The sequence below is a fragment of the Protopterus annectens genome, chromosome 15.part0 (genome assembly GCF_019279795.1).
Source record: "Protopterus annectens isolate FY-2018-M chromosome 15.part0, PAN1.0, whole genome shotgun sequence".
Taxonomy (NCBI): Eukaryota; Metazoa; Chordata; order Ceratodontiformes; family Protopteridae; genus Protopterus; species Protopterus annectens.
In genome coordinates, this window is record NC_056749.1 from 751608793 (window position 1) to 751627731 (window position 18939).

The 18939-nt window shown below is 41.9% G+C and overlaps 1 protein-coding gene across 1 annotated transcript in view; it reads right to left on the reverse strand.

The window, feature by feature from the left end:
• The window catches only part of LOC122790046 (NADPH oxidase 1-like), a 351263-nt gene that overhangs the window by 191616 nt on the left and 140708 nt on the right, over positions 1-18939 (reverse strand). The window contains exon 5 of the mRNA XM_044057612.1: positions 15381-15526. Within this exon, the coding sequence (XP_043913547.1) occupies positions 15381-15526 (146 nt within the window). The remainder of the gene's footprint in view (positions 1-15380; positions 15527-18939) is intronic.

Sequence of the window (18939 nt, forward strand, 5' to 3'; positions counted from 1 at the left end):
TCCAGCAGAAAATAACAGTGCTCAGTAACGCATTTTCCCATGAATAACTACATAAATAAAAAAATTCAAAAAGATGACCACTGGACATCCTACCATGCAAGAAAAGGTGGTATAGTGACGTACTGTATCAGATATGGGAATGATGTGCACTGCTGGGATACTGGGCAGACGTGCTGGTGATACACCCCCATGCATCGCGGAATACCACTCCCCCAGTGGACCAGACGGGGTCCTAATTGTAATATGAGTACAATCTATCACACCGAGTACCTCAGGGAAATGTGCCACTCCATAAAAGGCACACACAACCCTGGCTTGATCCTGAGGTGACATCAGGAAATAGATGTACTAATCCACATGCATCAATAGAACATCCAGAAACTGCAGAAGTTTCCTCAAGGCAGAAGCCTGTGAGATACCCAGAGTGTCCACAGTCTGTCTCTGGATGGGATCCATGACAAATATAGCAATGGCTATACATGCCTTTGTATCAATAGGGATAGGAAGTCCACGCATCCCCCAGCGCTCCTGTGTGTGTGTGGGGGCATACGTACTCACTAAGACCCTTACAATATCCCTGTCCATTTTAAACCTACCGGGTTTCTCTTAATTATCAAAATTCTAGTGAATTATTCTCTGACCATATCTCCACCTTCTTGGCAAGTGAATGCCATTGGATGCAGGCTACTTTGGCTTGGCCAAGACAAGCAGCTCACAGCTAGATACAAATGAGAGTAACACTGCAGATCGCAAAGTAGATAGAAAAGGCTCGATGCTGTCTTTTATAATGAATCTGCAGAAGGCACAGAAACCTGGAAATTCTGACTAGAAATCACAAACAGATTGGAGAAAGACTCGGTAGCATATGCTGTTTTCCATCATTTCTCATTTGCATCTCATCACAACTTCATTTACTTAAGTTTATTCTTGCCCATTGTATGTCAGCATAGGCCTATTTGATTTGTGACTTTGCTGTGGAAATACATGCACAGTGCTGATAGCCATTACATGTTTAGGTTCATAGGTGTGTACTAGGCTAATGGCCCTGGAGCCTTTACAAGCCTAGCCCATAGAATTACCCTGGCATCGTGCCACCCGACCATAGTTTCCAGTGCCTCTGTTGAGTAAAGCCACTGGAGTGATCCCTGGGGGGAGTTTTCTATTTCCCATCCACTCATCAAGATTTCTCTTGAAGAGGGCCAGTGAGGTGCTCTGTTTGACATGTATGGGAAGTCTATTCCATAGCATGGGCAGTCTCTGGGTTATGAACCTGTCCCTCCAGCATGTTCTGTTGATTGTCGTAATGAGGTTGAGGTCTCTGCAGCATGTGGTGCACAGGGATTGGGATTTCTTTAGATGTAGCATTTCTAATAGAGCTGGGTCAGACGTGGCTTTGTAAGTCAAGTAGAGATTGCCTCTAAGTTAGCGATATGAGACAGAGAATAGTTGGAGTTTTTTTAGTCTGTCCAAATATGACAAATGTTTAAGGCCTTGGATCCTCTTTGTGAGCTACTTGCAGCCTCTCCAGTTGTTGCAGGTGTTTAGTAAGGTACATGCCAAATGGGGCATTGTACTCAATGATTGGCCTAATGAGGGAAGAGTAGAGGGAGACAATGACCTCTTTCTTCTTGGATGCAAAATCCTTAGTAATGAGATGTGCCACATAGAAGGACTTTCTGACCACAGTGGCAATGTAGTGGTCAAAAGAGAAGTTGCTGTTAACCTGTGTTCCCAGATCTCTTATAACTTCTTCTGTGTTCAGTGGACTACCATGGATGTGGTAATTCATAGGAAATGGATTTTTCCCAAAGGGGATGACGGCACATTTTTTGGCATTGAGTTTAAGGCCATGGTTCTGACACCAGGCATTTGTCTCAGTGAGACCTTTCTGTAGGATGTCAGCATTACTCAGGGAGTTAATAATAGCTCCCAGCATGCAATCGGCTGTGAACTTTGTCAGCCAGAGTCCCTTCTTGTTGGCCTGGACTTCAGAGAAGTAGATACCACACGGGAGAGGACCCAGGACTAAATGCTGTGGGACTCCACAAGGGACTGGTCGACAGTCTGACTTGGAGTCAGCAATTTTCACACTGTGGGTTCTACCTGTGAGCCAATTTGCAACCCACCTAGTGATATAGGGGTTGATGCCTAGCTTAGTGAGTTTTTCTATGATTCCTGCGTAGGGAATGGTATCAGAGGCCTTGGCCAGATCCAGGTAGGTTAGATGAACCACCTTGCCTTCATCCACAGCTCTGGTGACTAACTCAAAGAAGTTGACCAAATTTAGCAGGCATGATCTACTCTTCACAAAACCAAACTGTGTGGAATCCAGAGTTTGGAGATTCCCTATAGCCTTGTTTATTAAGTCCATGATGATGTGTTTCATAGCTTTGCATATCAGACTCGTTAGGCTAATGGGGTGAAAGTTCCCAGGTTCTGCAGTCACTCCTCCTTTGTGGAGAGGGATGACTGTAGCAGTGCGCTATTCAGTAGGGACAAAGCCTGAGGTGAGGCTGTGATTGAACAGGGCACACAGATTAGGTGCAAGTTCACTCTGTAGTTCATGTAGAACACAACCAGGGATATTGTCGGGTCCAATAAAAGCTGTATTCTTGGCCTCGGACAGTGCTGTTTAACCTGTGTAGCAGTAACACTTGGTGTCTGGCAATCTACTGTTATTGTGACTGGTCCCATGGGGGGAAGAGAGGTAAAGTTGGCACTGAATCTGTCAGCCAGTATATTGGCAATATCTGTTGGCTCGGTATAGGAGGTACCATTGTGCAGTACACAGAGCAAATCTGGGTATTGGCGTGGACATTCTTTACATAACCATAGAAGGCCTTGTTATTGTCTTTACTATCTGCTGAAATTCTGTTTTCATAGCAAGCTTTAGAGGGTTTGCTGCAGGATCTCAACTTTTTGTTGAGACTGATAAGGGAGTTTTTCCAGTCTTGGGACTTCACCTTATTCCGCATCAGTTTCCTCCTTCTGTTGTAGAGTTTGTTTATGGCAGTGCACCACCAGATTGGCTTTCTTTTTTGGAGGAGAGTATCTTGGTTCTATTGGGTATGGCGAGATCCATGCATTTGTGCATGTGTTCGTACAGTGCATTGGTATATAATTCGGCGGTCATGCAACTGATCTCAATTTGCATGGGTGCTGTGAAGTTAGCCACCTCTGTTTTTAGGAGCCTAACGTTAGCTTTGCATAATGACTATGAATACCACCCTAAATATTTATATTGATAACATAAAAAATTAATTCAGGACTCTGTGCAGACCCTTGTATGACTGACTGTGTAATGGGAATCCAGTTTAATATTAAACAAGATATTTTAAGCAGGCCTGCATGTTATTACAACAAGAACAGTTCTGCTCATGTCTGCAAAACTAAGATGTACAAAGTCATGCGCTAGCCTACACTTAAGTAGTTTGAAGTTCAGAAATCTAAAGGAGCTTAATAACATCTGATACATGTCCTTCAGATCCATGTTGAGATGTATCTGTAGTCCTTTGTTTAAATAACTTTGCATGCAATTAATTCTTTACGTGATCCTCTACTATCTTTCCTAAACGAACAAATCATGGCCACTAGTCTGTAATTCGAAACAATTTATACGTTACAAGTTACACAGGGAGAGCAGTAACTTGATATTTGATAATGACATCAAATCCATACCCTCAAAGTAGTGTTTGCGAATCGTAACATTTTCTGTTTGTAGTAGAATGATTCTCCTCACTATAAAACCATACAGAAAAAAACAACAAAGTAACCTGCACCATGCCAAGCATGTCTCAAAAAATGTTGCTCAGTGACTAAGAAAAGGTGCCTTTATTAATCACATCTACTCAGTTTACTGTCTTTGTTTCTTTGTTTAAATGCATGTGCCTATGATTTTTCTCAGGCCTGTGTCTTTGGGAGTGTAATGATAACTTCCCACAAAAAAAAAAAAAAAAAAAAAAAAAAAAAACATTAATAAAATATACTAGTGCTGCTTATGCTAGGAAATTATACCTCCTAATAAAAGAGGAAAGCAAGTCAAATGGATTCACTTGGTAAAGTATAAACATGTATTTTTATTTAACATGAAAGGCATATATTAGAATAATTATTGCAATACTGATTATGTTACTAGACAAGAAAAAATGCAATTTAAGGAAGAAGGCATTGACAGAATAACAACTCACTGAATGCATTACACTAATCTGTTTTAAGATATGTTGCTACAATGGATGTCATTTCGTAAGTCAGAGCTATCTGGGACCCAACAGTTTTGGGAGATGGCTTGTAAATATGACTGTTTTGAGCTTAGGCAGTGTAGAGTCACCAAATTGCAGCACCTCATTTTTAGGCAGCATCATTTCTGTGAAAATGGGAATTAGCAAAGCTGCATTTAAGCAGTCAAAATAACATGCGGATTAATATTGGGCAAGAAGTTATGAAGTCAACTTTTAAGTAAAAAAAAAAAAAAAAGGACAAAGTCTGGTAAGGTCACTGATGAAACATAACTTTTTAAATTGAGTTGCATTAACATTTGCATATATGTTTACTCTTATCTTGAGCAAAAGTGGAAGTGATAGTAAGCATGTATGCGTAAGTCTGTTTTTCTTGTTCATAGGTTAATAGGTGTGCACTAGGCTAACAACCACTAGGGCCTTTTTAAGTATAGCCATGCCTCCCAAATCTCTGACAAGTTCTGTTACCTTTGGTAAGTGTAAGCAAGGGCTTGGGAGATGAAACATTTACAAGCAGGGGCTTGGGAGATGAACCTTTTACAGGCTGTCTCTCCATTAGAGACATAGGTGAAAAAGCATGGATGAATTTTCCATTCTCCATCCAATTGCAAAAGATGCACTTGAATTGGGTTAAGGAGGAACTCTGTTTCACATGGATGGGGAGCCTGTTCCAGGGGAGAAGGCAGTCTTAGGGATACATACCTGTGTTTCCAACAGGTCCTATTTATATCACAGTAAAGGTTTAAGTCTTTAGAATGTGAAATAATTCTGGTGCTGTTTGTTTGATGGATATGCAAGAGGTTCTTCAGGGTGGGGTTCGACATGCCTTGGCTGTCAGGCATAGACCTCCCCTCAACAACCTGTAGGAGATGGAATACAGGATATGTTACTTATGCCCTGTATTCTTTACATGAGGAACCTCTGTGGACATTCCAATTGTTGGATGTGCCTGGTTAAGTACATACAAATGGGGTCATTGTACTCAATGATAGGTCTGATGAATGTGGAATGTAGTGGAACAATAACCTCCTTGGACCTAGATATCATATATTTGCTAGTAAGTTGCACAACATAGAATGATTTCCTGACTACTGTAGACACACGATGGCCATAGGCTAGATTACTGTTTATGTGTGTCCCCAAGTCCATGACTACTGGATTGGCTCTTAGGGGTGTGTTGTCAATATGACAGTTACTGGGGTGGATGACTTCCCAAAGGATACTATTATGCATTTCTTTTGATTTACTTTTAGTCCATGGCTCTGACACAAGTTGTCTGTCTGTGTCAGCCCTTCCTGGAGAATATTATTGTCAAAAGGGGATTGTATGACTGCTCCTAATTTGCAATCATCAGCAGATTTGGACTGCCAGAGGTCCTTAACATTGGCCTTGACTTCAGAGAAGTTAATGCCAAAAAGGAGTGTTCCCAGAACTGATCCCTTAGGGACGCTGCTTGTGGCTGGCCTCTTTGTAGAGATGGACTCCCCAATTCCAACTTCCTGGGTCTTGTTTGTGAGCTAGATGGTTATCTATGGGTGACATTAGGGTTTATACCTAACCTCTGAAATCTATTAACAATGCCTGCATGGGGTTATTGTGTCAAATGCCTTGGCCAGGTCAGGGTAGGTAGTATGAACCATTTCACCTTCATCCATTGCTTGGGTGACCTTCTCAAAAAAGTCCGCCAAGTTTAGTAGGTATGACCTGCCCTTGACGAAACCAAACTGGGTTGGGTCCAGTGTCTGGAGGTTTCCTATGTAATTATTGATCATTTCCATGATAATTCTTTCCATGGCTTTGCATATGAGACTAGTGAGACTTTCGGGTCTGTAGTTTCCAGGGTTTGTAGATGGCCCACCTTTATGCAGATGGGTGACTGCTGCTGTTCTCCATTTTTTGAGGCATGAAGCCTGTTTGGAGGCTATGGTTAAATGACAATTTCAGAGGGCCTGCAGGATCATGTTTCATGCTATTTAGAAGGCATCCTGGGACATTGTCTGTGACAACTGATACAGTGTTCTTGGCCTTAGAGGGAGTGCTGAGGGCCAGTTCCCTAGTGAAATAAGGGGGAGTTATAGCTGCTGGCATTTCCTGAAGGGAGGTTGGGTGGGAGAAAAGGGTAAAGTTAGAAATTAATTTGTCTACCAGTAGGTTTGCTATATCTTCTGGCTCAATATAAATGGCCCATTAACAATGAGCTCTGCATACAATTGTTCATAGGTTCATAGGTAGGTACACTAGGCTATCTGCCCAAAAGCATTTATAAGCCTAGCCAGGATGTGTTGGCTTTCACCAACCCCTAAGATTAGTTCCCTGTGCCTCTGTCCAGCAGAGCCACTGAAGTGATCCCCAGGGTAAACTGTATTTTTCCCATTCACTCGTCAAGGTTTCTCTTGAAGAGTGTTAGCGAGGACCTCTGCCTAATGTAGATTGAAATCTTGTTCCAAAGCATGGGAAGTCTCTGGGACAGGAATCTATCCTTCCAGCATGTCCTATTTATTGCTGTGGTGAGGTTTAGATCCTTAAAGCATGTGGCTTGAGGGGATATGGTTTTCTTTACGTGGAGCATGTCCATCAATTCTGAGTTGGACATGGCCTTGTATGTCAGGCAGAGATCACATCTGAGTAGGTGGTATGTAACCGAGTACAGCTACATAGAGCATCTGCTTTAGGCCAGTGATCCTCTTGGTGAGGTACTTCTGTGGTCTTTCCAGCTGTTGCAGGTGTCTTGTAAGGTACATCCGAAATAGGACGTTGTACTCTATGATGGGTCTGATGAGTAGAGGGGCACAATGACCTCTTTTGATCTGGATGCAAACCCTTTTGTGATTAGGTGGACCACACAGAAGGATTTTTTAACCACTTTGGCAATGTAATTATCAAATGAGAAATTACTATCTACTTGGGTCCCCAAATCCCTTATTACGTCTTCTGTATTTAGGGGACTACCACCTATGTGGTAGTTTGCAGGTACTTTGTTTTTTCCAAAGGGGAAGACTATACACTTTTTGGCATTTAGCTTGAGGCCATGATTTTGACACCAGGTATCTGTCTCAGTGAGCCCCTTTTGGAGGATGTCTGTGTCAGCCGGAGAATCAATTATAGCCCCTAGTTTGCAGTCGTCTGTGAATTTGGTCAGCCATAGTCCTCCTGTGCTTGCCAGTACCTCTGAGAAGTATATACTGAACAGGAGGGGTCCCAGGACTGAGCCCTGGGGAATGCCACTTGTAACCAGTTTAGAGTCTGACCTAGCTCTCGCAACTCTCACCATGTGGGTTATGTCAGTGAGCCAGTTGGCAACCCATCTTGTGACATAGGGGTTTATGTTCAGGCTGCTGAGCTTGTCTATAATACCAGAATGGGGAATGGTGTCGAAGGCCTTTGCGAGGTCTAGGCAGGCTGTGTGTACCACCTTTCCCCTCATCTATAGCCTTGGTAACTGTCTCAAAGCAGTTCACCAGGTTTAAGAGGCATGATATGCCATTAACAAAGCCAAACTGGGTAGGGTTCAGTGTTTGGAGGTTCCCGCTGTCTCTGTTAATGAGTTCCATGGTGATGCGCTCTATAGCCTTGCAGACCAAGCTAGTCAGGCTTATAGGGTGATAGTTTCCAGGTCTGTTGTGGCTCCACCTTTGTGGAGCCGAATAACCGGTGCTGTGCGCCACTCTATGGGTATGTAGCCTGTGGAGAGAGGCTGAGTTTGAACAGTGTGTTTAGGTTAGGGGTTAGTTCATCTTTGAGTTCATGTAGGACGCAGCCTGGTACACCTTCCGGTTGCACTGATGCTGTGTTTTGGCTTTGGAGAGGGCTGTTTTAAACTGAGTGTCTGTGATTTCAGGGGCTCTACATTCCTCTGGTATGGTTATGGGCCCTTTTGGGGGTGAGAAGGGGGTGAAGTTTGCACTGAACCTGTCTGCCAGGATGTTGACGATATCGGTTGGTTCAGTGTATTTTGTGCCATTCTGCACTAACTCCGAGCAGATCTGAGCATTGCCACTTAGATTCTTGACATAGCTAAAGAATGCCTTGTGGTTATCTTTGGAATCCTTGGCAATTTTTCTTTTGAAGCTCTTCTTGGATGATTTTATGAGAGTCGTAGTTTCTTGCTGATACTGATCAGGGATGTCTTCCCTTCCTGGGATTTTACTCTTTTCTGTACTAGTTTCCTCCTTCTATGGTATAGCTTGTTTATGGCAGGGGTCCACCAGACTAGTTTCCTTTTCTTGGAGGAGTGAGTCTTGGTTTTGCTTGGAATAACATGATCCATGCATTCTTTTAGGTGCCGTAGAATGCATTAGTAAAAGATTTTGCAGCTTGGACAGCATTATCCTTTCGCATGGGGGCTTTGAAACTTTCTACCTCGGTCATAAGTAACGTGAAGTTTGCTTTTGAAAAGTTTTTCATGGTGGTTTCCTTGTCTGGGGGTGGGGGCAGAATGTGGATATCCAAAGTAATTTGTTTATGGTCAGATCTAACCAGCAAGGGGTTCACCTCCGGTATGGCACACTGGTCTCCCATGTTTGTGATGACCTGGTCCAATATGTTATCACCTCTGGTGGGAGTGTTGACCAGTTGATCCAGGGCATTTGAGTTTATAAATTCTAGGAAATGTTGGGCAAAGGAGTTAGCATTTGAGTAGTCTTCCAGTTAATGTGTGAGTAATTGAAATCACCCAAAATTAGGGTGTTTGATAGGACCTTTATGTTTCCCAGTGTTTCCAGAAATGCGGAATGGGGTTCCTGGGACATGGTGGGTGATCTGTAGCAAGCTACAATTTGAATTGCAGTTTTGCCCATTGTTAGTTGCACGTGGATGATCTCTGAAGCATCGTGTTGTGCCACTAACCTGGAGTTGTGGGTATCCTTGATGAATATGGATACACCCCTGCCTTTTGTATTTTGGTCCGGGTTCTGTGGCCGAAATGTATGGTATGAGTTGTAGCCTAGTAGTGCTGGGGTGCTCTCCGGACCCTTAAACCAGGTTTCTGTTACTGCACATATATCGATTTTCTCCATACTGAGGAGTGCCTCGAGTGCGTGCATTTTGAGGTTTCGACTTCTGGCATTGAGTAGCATTACCCTCAGTTTTTTGTTACTTGTGCTATTTACAGCAGTGGATTTGTCTTTTGAGCCTTGCCTAAAAAATGCACTATGGGGGTGGCAAGAGCATTGGCCAGTATTTGAAAGCCTAAGGGTGACAGGTGCAAGCAATTTGTAGCAAAGCAGAGTGGCTTGTCGAGCATGTCATCCCAGGACACTGGATCCCCTTTGATGACACCAGAAACTTAGCCAATTGTTGAAATTGATAATTTTTTCTTTATACTGTGGTATCATTCTTGGTGAGGGCAGGATGCTACTCATGGTCAGGGTCATACTGGCCTGAGCTACATGATCAGAGAGCTCTTCCATGTCTCTTTTGATGTAGTCCAGGGAACTACAGCTCAGGTCATTCACACCAACATGAACAACGACAGAGTCGTATTTGTACTTGTTCTGGAGTGACCTGAGTGCTTGTGTTATGTGGCAGATCCTGGCACCCAACAGGCAACTAACAGTAACCTTCTCCTTATTTAGCCTAGTGAGTGGGATGTCAGTGTGCCTGACTATAGAGTCACCTATTACTAGTATTTTGGGTATGTTATTTTGCCTTAAGGGCTGTGATTGCATGGCACACTGGTTTTGTGAAGTATGTGTTTCATGGTTTGTGTTGGGGGTGGAGGTTGCTTGGATGTTTGCTTTGGAGGTCAGTGTTGGTTTTGCAGATTTTTATTTAGAGCCTCCGAGTATGTTTTCATGTATTTATGTGTGTTTTTTGCCGGTGCTGGTTTAATGGGTCTATGTGAGACTGGTGGTGTGATGCAAGTATTTTCCTTTTCCTCTTGACTGTCTGATCCAGTCTTGAGGTGAGAGAGCTTAGCCTCCAGTTTGGCTGTATAATTGCATCACTCGCATGTATTAATGTTTGGTGGTAGGAGGAGAGGGTTGTCTGTGTACATGAGGCAGTTGTAACATTGGCACAAAATGCCCAGATTCACCAGTTGGACTGGAGAGTATACCTGAAACTGCACTTTGGACATGCCTGGAATAGTTCATTGAACTGTTTTACTGATTGGCTGGTAAGGTCTAATAGAGAACCTTGTCTTTCTGTACAGTATAGGGGGGTCTAGTGCTAGGGTTTATAAGTGCTTGCTATGAGTTTTGAGCAAGTGCCGGGCTGAGAAATGAATGGCTTGAGTGCTTAAGTTGAAAGTTTGTCTAGTTCCAAGGGAAAAATTGATGTATTGCTTTTGAGGCTGTGGACATAGCTAAAGAATCCCTACTGGCTGTCCTTGGCCTGGGAGGTCAAATTTACTACAACTTTAGCTTTGGTAGACTATTTGTCTTACGAGTTGTTTGTTTAATTTGATGGAAGTGCTTTTATTTTAATGGGGGTACACCTCTTAATTTTTGCCATGATTTTCTTCTTTCTGTTATAGAGCCTGTTGGTGTTATGATTCCACTAGGGTTGCTTGTTTTTTGTGTTAGTTCTGTACTTATTCCTGGTGGTTATAGCTGCATCTATGCAGCTATTAACACACTTCTAGAGGGTGTCTGTGAACAGTTCAGTGTAGGCAACAATGTTCTCAGGGTTTATAGGAACTTGAAATTTTGCCAGGTTATCACTTAATGGTAGGAAGTTAGCCTTAGAGTAGTTTCTGAACATTCCAGAGTTAGCTGGGTTCCAGATTTTATTTTTACTTCAAAAGAGACCATTTTGTGGTCTGATCTTACCAGAGAGGATTACATTAGAGGTTGTGCAGTACTTTCCCTTATTAGTAAGGACCAGATCCAGTATGCTTGCATCCATGTTCAGCATATTGACATTCTGGGCCAGGGAGTTTGTATTTACAAAATCCAGGAATCCCTTTGCCTGCACGTTAGGTGCTGTATATGATTCCCAGTTAATAGTGGGGTAATTATAGTCGTCCATGAATATGGTATTGAGTTGGATGGTGAGTGTTTCTAGTAAGCTTAAATGCATGTCATGGGTTTCCTGGGTCATAAAGGGGGACCTACAGCTTGCAAGAAAGTGGTATAGGATTTTGCCTGTGGTGATTTGAACATAGAGAAGCTCAAGTGCATTGCCCTGTACAACCAGCCTTGAGGTGTATTTATTTTTTATGTAAATCAAGACACCTCCACCTTTAGTTCCCATCTGTGTAGTAGCTGGTCTAAATGTGTGGAGGGCATTATAACCTTGCACTGCCGGTGTGCTCTCCTTAGCTTTAAACCATATCTCAGTGACATCAGCATTTCCTAGGGTGTGGAGAGCTTGTAGGGCAGAGGAGTTTCTTGTTTAGACTAATAGCACTGGGGGTTAACACTTTTCGAATTTCTTGGTTTTGATTTGCTATGTCAGAAGTACTTTCAGTTTGACACTATGGTGGGAGGACAATGTTTTATCTAATATTCAAAAGCCTAGAGTGCAGAGGAGCAGACTATACCTGGAAATGCAGTGTGAAATCTTGACCATATCTTTCCTTGCTGACACATATTGCACCCCCTTAGAATGACACCAGAAACAAAGCCAATTATTAAAGTCAGTCATCTTCTGTTCATATTGTGACATCATCCTTGAGAAGGTAAAATGCTGCTCAATGCTAGGCTCATATCAGCCTGGGACACACATTCTGAGAGCCCCATGATGTCTCTCTTCATATAATTTAGGAAGGCATGTTTCAGATCATTTACACACACATGGGACTAAGACTGAGTCATACTGGTATTTGTGGTCCAGTGACCTGGGTGCATGCATAATGTGGCGGATCCTGGCCCCTGATAAGCAACTGACCATCACTTTCTCCTTACTCAGCCAGGTGAAAGGGATGTCAGTATGTCTCACAATGGAGTCTCCAGTGACCGGAATGTTGGATTGTGTGGTGGCTTGCCTTATTGTCTTAGAAGTAGAGGCTTCATGAAATGTGGCTGTACGTGTTGGTGTGTATGTTATTTTGAAAAAAGTGCATTTGGGGCTGCTGAGGGCATTTTTTTATGTGTACTTCATCTAGGCAGTCTTTGGGGTTTAGGAAGGTTACATTTAAGTGCCTCAGCATATGCAGATCGATGTCTCTGCTTTGTACTGTATGTAATGGGTGCAGCATGTGTAGTACTGATGACCTGATTGACACTGAGTGTTTTTATGTGAGAAGTTTGCCTCAAGTGACTTTGTGTAACTACATCTCTCCCATACCTTTTCAGTTTGTTTGAAAATTAGCTGGTTGGCAATAAACATGAGGCAACTTCTACATTGCCTAAGGATGCCCATATCCACCAAGCTGGTAATGGAGATAGTGGGAAAGGTCATATCCATGGCAATGGGCTCTCTTTTTATTGATTAGATGGTTGCGTTCAGAATATGAAATAATGTCATGAGTATCTGGTTTGCTACCCCGGGGGCAACGCTTGTCACTGCAAACTGGTTGCCCTGGTACAACTAAGTACTGGTGAAATTTCAAGGGTGCTTTTACAGGAAAAATGTCAACTCAGCATGCCTGTGTCTATACAGGGCAATGCCAAACACTTGAGGGGAAACTACTAAAGTAGACCCTGATGATTTATAGATGAAGTATTTAGGGAGATATTCTGAAGTTAGGTTAGGCAGCAGCTAATCAAGCATTACTTAATGAAAAGAAAGAATTAGCTTTGTCAAGAATGATGTATAGTGGGGATTCACCTAATTGGCTATCTGGCTTCTACTAGTGTAGGTCTCAGCACAACTTCATGCTACTGGGATACCCTTTTGCTTCTTCTCTCACAAGAAGTAAAACAGTAGGACCAATCCAAATATAAGAAGCAGGCCAGAGGCTTTTTGGTGATCAATAGTTGTGTCCCAGATGATGTAGGGGTTTGTAGTCTTATTGTAGCCTTTTCCTGGTAGATGTCTTGAATAGCAACCAGACCAATCAGAAAGGTTACTCACAGACGCTCACTGCCCAATCAGAGAGAGAGAGAGAGAGAGAGAGTCAGAAATCAATGCCCTCTGCTCCTTGTCAAACCAGGAACAAAATATAAGCATAAATTCCAAACTGGCACATATGAAGCAGTTATCAGGATTTCTGGTGATCAGCAGTCTGCGGAAAATAATGTCCCTATGCTTCTTCCCTCACCAGCAGCAAAACAGAAACAGTATTCACAAGATGACTACTGAGAGACAGAATGTGTGCTCTTCAATAATTGGTAGTCTTGAACCAGAGTTTTCAGATTTTAAAGGTAAGATGGAAAAAATGGGTTATATCCCAAGAGCTGCAATGTGCAATAAGCAGTTAGATATGAAAGAGGGAGCAACTCAAGCTTTAGCAATCAAAGGGAAGAGCTGCTAATTTTAAAAGGGCAAGACAGATTGGATGCAGGTGGGCACTTAGTATTCTGGCTCTGAGGAATACAGTGGGATGGCCATTACATTTAAATAACTGAAGGGGAATGACTTCACAGGAGGATAATTTTGTGCTTTCTGACAATAGCCAATGAAAGAGGAGAAGGAAATAAATATGTGGCCAAATTAACATAAGGGGCAGGCAACTAGAGAGAGACATTTGAGTTTAAAAATACAACAGCAACAAGGTGAGAAAGTGGGAAAATAATTTCTGTGTGACTCACAAGTGACACAGCTCTAGTCTCTTTCCTAGTTTAAATATGCAATTGAAAGTAGAATACAAGTAAAACACAGTGTAATGAAAATACACCACAATATACAAAACAGAAGAAGACAATGAAGCAATACAAATTACAAGAAAGCTATATAAGGAAAGCAAGCTAATCTTTCTTTCACAGCAATCTATTGCAGAGTCTGAGTGAACTTTTCCAATAATCCCTTGAAATGTTTTATTTTACTCCTTAAATACGAGGTTTAGTTCCTAGTCCCTCCCTCATTTTATAGTTAATTAACCTTAATTGACCTGTTCTAATTTCTGTGTGAATCACAACAGACATCTCTGGCCCATTTCCTAGTTGAAATATGCAATTGAAAGCAGAATACAGTTAAAACACAGTGTAATGAAAATACATCACAATATACAAAACAGAAGAAGGCAATGAAGCAATATAAATTACAAGAAAGCTATACAAGAAAAACAAATTAACCCTTCCCTGACAGTACTCTATGGCAGAGTCTGAGTGAGCTTTTCCAGTAAAAGCTTGTATGTGCATGTGTGTGTGTGTGCATTCGCACACGCTTGAGTGTGCATGTGTGTGTGTGTGTGTGTGTGTGTGTGTGTGTGTGTGTGTGTGTGTGTGTGTGTGTGTAGAAAGACAGACTGAGAGTAAGAGAAAGAAAGAGAGAGACTGGAGGGAAACCAAAAAGGTAATTAGCATTTCAGATAAATACAGAAAACAATGGTGTGCCAAGTAAATGATGTCAGTAAACATTCAGTTTTAATACTGGAATAAACTCACTGACACTTGAGAGTGCCTGCTGTATCCTTTCTGCAGCTACCAGAACCAGTAATGGTAATGGTAATATATATATATATATATATATATATATATATTATGCACTTCAGACCATACAGAAAGCTAAAAGTTGAAAATGCTGAAGAGTAGGGCAAATGTGAGAGAAGGAAGAAAGAAGTTATGTGCATGGTGTGGGAAGCCCTGGTCTGGGGGAAAACAGGGGAGAGCACTATAGGATATGTGCAGAGGTGATGAAGGAATATGCAGTGAGGAGCTAACAAACATAGTGTGGTAAACAGGCCTATGAAACTGTAAGAGCATTGTAAGTACAGTTTAGTCTGTGTTTCTCTGCAGCATGAGCTGGCATATTTTCTCTACAGCATGATCTAAAATGTTGCTTAGGAGGGGTGTATTGACAGGGTGATACCAAACCTGATACTTACTGGGGGCCCCAAAATGCTAACACCAGCCCTGACAATGGACATAATAAACTCTGGATAAAGTATATGCGCAGAAATAATTTTGTGCATATTTTAGTTCTTTTGGAAACTGCCACTTATACAGACTTAAATATGACCTTATAAGAATACAGCATAATGGAGCAACGTTCCATTTCAGTAATAAGCAGATGGAAGAAATTCAATCTTGATAATTTTTAACAAAAAGAAAAAGGTTTAAAAAGCCTACAGTTTTCATTTTATCAAACATTTGCCCTTACCGTGTCATTTGAGCGAATGGGGTTAACCCAGCTTTCTTCTGGTTTATCGCCCAGAGCAGAAAGTATAGAGCTGAGATTGCTTGCCTTTCCCTGACGACTGTCATTGAACCTCTCCAGGTTAAACAGATGAGCAATTGTATGCACAGCTGGAAGGGAGTAAACCAAAGACATTTAAATTCAGTAGCTTAAAGCGATCAAGAAACAAATCATATTTGAGTTCCCAGGAATGACTCCCTCACCATTTTTCAAATGTTAATCTTACTACCACTTCTCCATTGTTTCTCCTCAAAATGGCACCCCACTTTACAACATTTAGGAAACAGACACAGCTAGAATCCCCCAAAATTTCTGCAACACAAGTATGATGTCAGAGGAGTAAATGATAAAATCCTAAGCAGGTCAGGAATAATACTACAGGTAAAGGTTAAATATGTTCAATCATAAATTACTGACAAATTTGCTTGAAATATATATTTTCACAATTCATAGAAAAGTGTAGAAGGTTACAGAGGCTCACTGCTGATGTGGTTTAGGATCTTAGGATAGTAGGAATTACAAGACAAATTAATTTACCATAGTATTTGTACATTGTTAATGCCCACCCTGTTATTGAACCCCCATCTCCGGACGTTTGTGTTTGAGGGTCAGCACTGATTCAGTATGTGTAATGTTTTCTCATTTCTCAGTTCTTGTTCAATGGAGGAGTTAGTACATTTAAGAAATGGGGGCGGGGTGGGGCGGAGGCTGTGATGATATGGGCAAGTGCCAGCATAGCCAGCTGGAGTTTTGTAAAGAATGATATGTCCTTTGAATATCAAGCTGATTTATGCAAGATGCTTGTGTTACAAATGTATTATGAGGTTTGCTTGTGTTAAAATGTATCAACAGTGCACCCTGCTGAAATGAAAAGAAATGCACATGCATTATTGCAACTGAATTAAATGTATATGTTTTAATAGAGGGCATTGGGACAGCAAAAGTTAACTTTAAGAAAAATAAGAGAAATGTAAATGAGCTGTTAAACCATTAAACGGTACTCCACAGTGGTGAATAGGACCAGAGATGCTGGGTCTGGAAAAGAGCCTTTATCTATTAGCTCAGTGAAAAGAGAGGAGGTCCCAGGCACTGCCATAAACATCTGGATGTGTATTGTGACCATTTGTGCTAAATTTTTGTCTCAGCTTCAAACAGGAATACTGTGAGAACCTAGAGTCAAGTGACCAGTTGAGGTCATTCTGCCATCTCTCTTGGAAATTATATTTTAGATATTAAAAAGAGAAATCTCAGAGTTTTGCGTATTCTGTTTGAGAAGCCAGATAGAAGGTGCCTCACCCACAGCATCTTGCCTTATGGTAGTAAGTAACTTAACTAGTGTCTATAGCTCTTTTAGGTCAGTCAGGAATATAATGAAGCTTAGTTCAAACAGTGGTTTTCTTTATTTGTGTGAGTTTGTCCATCATTGGTACTTAATATTTTCTGTGATTCGAACTCTATGGTTTACTGTAAATATGTATTCAATATTATTAAATATATTTAATATTTTATTGTGGCTGGTCCTTGTAGAAAGTACTTAACCTTTAAGAGCACTTATATTTATTTGATGACACTGTGTGGGCCACCACAGAAGTTCCTAGCCACCTTGGTGAACTACTATCATTTGTATTAGTATTAATATTACACAGTATAATTAGACACCCTTTGTTAAGGGTCTTAGAGTAGCTGATTGGTGGTGATAACTACGGTATAGTCTGAGCAGAAGGGGGCATAGCTAGTAAACCTGTGCCAGCCTTTCCCAGGTGTGTGTGTGTGTGTGTGTGTGTGTGTGTGTGTGTGTTTGTGTGCGCGTGCGTGTGCAAATCAAATCTCTCAGTGTGTGTGTGTGTGTGTGTGTGTGTGTGTGTGTGTGTGTGTGTGTGTGTGTGTGTGTGTGTGTGTGTGTGTGTCAGGTACTTGGGGCAGGGACACGAAGCACTGGGTTTACAGAGTGGGTGTTGGAGGACTTGGCTTGGACACTAGGATGAGGACCTAACCCTACAGATGTACCAGTGAGGAGTCTTATTGGGGACCTGGAGGGAGACAGATAAAGAGACATCCAGATCCCAGGCTGAGTGTGTTCTGTGTGTGCTCTTAAGGGAAATTGCACTTGGTGCAGAGAGCTGCATCTGGAGATACTGAGTGTAGCCATTTGTATTCCAAGGACACATCTCTCTCCAGTGTCAGTGGTGAGGATTCAGGCTCCTTGATTATTGGCCCAGAATGGGGATGATACATATTGGTGGTCATCATAAATTGGTAGCAGTGGTGGGCATCACATATTGGTTGGCAATGGTGGGACAATCACATACTCACATACTGGTGAGCAGTGGTGTGGATATTGAGCTCTTGTAACCTGTAAGCAGTTGTCACTAAAGAAAGGTGTACTCTCAGCAGTCACATGGTAGAGTTTCCTATCACAATAGATTTATTTATTTACTTTTTGTTAGCTTAGTTAGTTAGGGAGAGCAGGCAAGGATGTAAGCAGAGGATTATGGCAAGCTGGCAAGGAACCAGTTGGCTGAGATGTACCAAGCCAAAGGACTGGTGCATGCCAACCTGACTAAAGTGGAAATGATTGCAGCCTTAATCACAGCTGTATCACAGACCAGCAACCAGGAAGACAACCAGACCGGCACTGGGATGTAGAACTGTCAGAAACAGGACAGTTCAACTTTTCCTTAGAGGACTTAAAAATCTGACTGGAGATAAACAGACTTGAACTGGAGTCCAAACATTTGGAATTGGAATTAGCAGAGAGACTTGAACATTTGGAGGTTGAAGGAGAATCAGCAGAGAAACTGAGGCATTTGGAAGCCAAAGAAAATGAGAGGCAGAGGTAGCCTGAAAAGGAAATACTGACTCTTTTCCAGGGTCATGGCGATAATGGGGAAAGGAGTAACCATATTTGAGAAGCAATAAAGGTCAGTAAACGTCTTCCTCGTTTCCAAGAAGGTGATAATTTTGATAGTTTTATTCATATATTTGAAAGAGTATGTGAACTTAATGCTGACCATGGGCTCTGGGTACAGTTCCTCACCCTCTTACTCCATGGTAAAGCTGTAACTGTTGTTTCTAAATTGCCTGATACTGACTTTTTAGATTATGATCAAGTTAAGCACTGTTTTAAGCTAACACCTGAAGCTTGGAGAAAACAGTTTAGTGAGCACAGACGCAACCCAGATGAAAGTGTATGTGATTATATTGCTGAACTAAGCACTTATTTTCATAGGTGGGTGAGTGGATGTCAGTCGGTCACCACTTTTGAAAGGCTTGCAGAACTTTTGGTGAGGGAAGAAGCCATTAACATTTTGCCCAAGGACATGAGAATCTGGTTGGCAGACAGGGAGCGCAACTCTGCAGATGAGTTGGGGGAAAAAGGAGATACATACCTAGCAAGCAGGATATCACCGCACAGGAAAAAGATATCCAGTGGTGCACATGGATATAAGGGAACCCACAGTGTGCAGCCTAAACTGCCCCAACAGAGTACGCCAGTAATAGGGGTTGCCACTAGTTCAGGTAC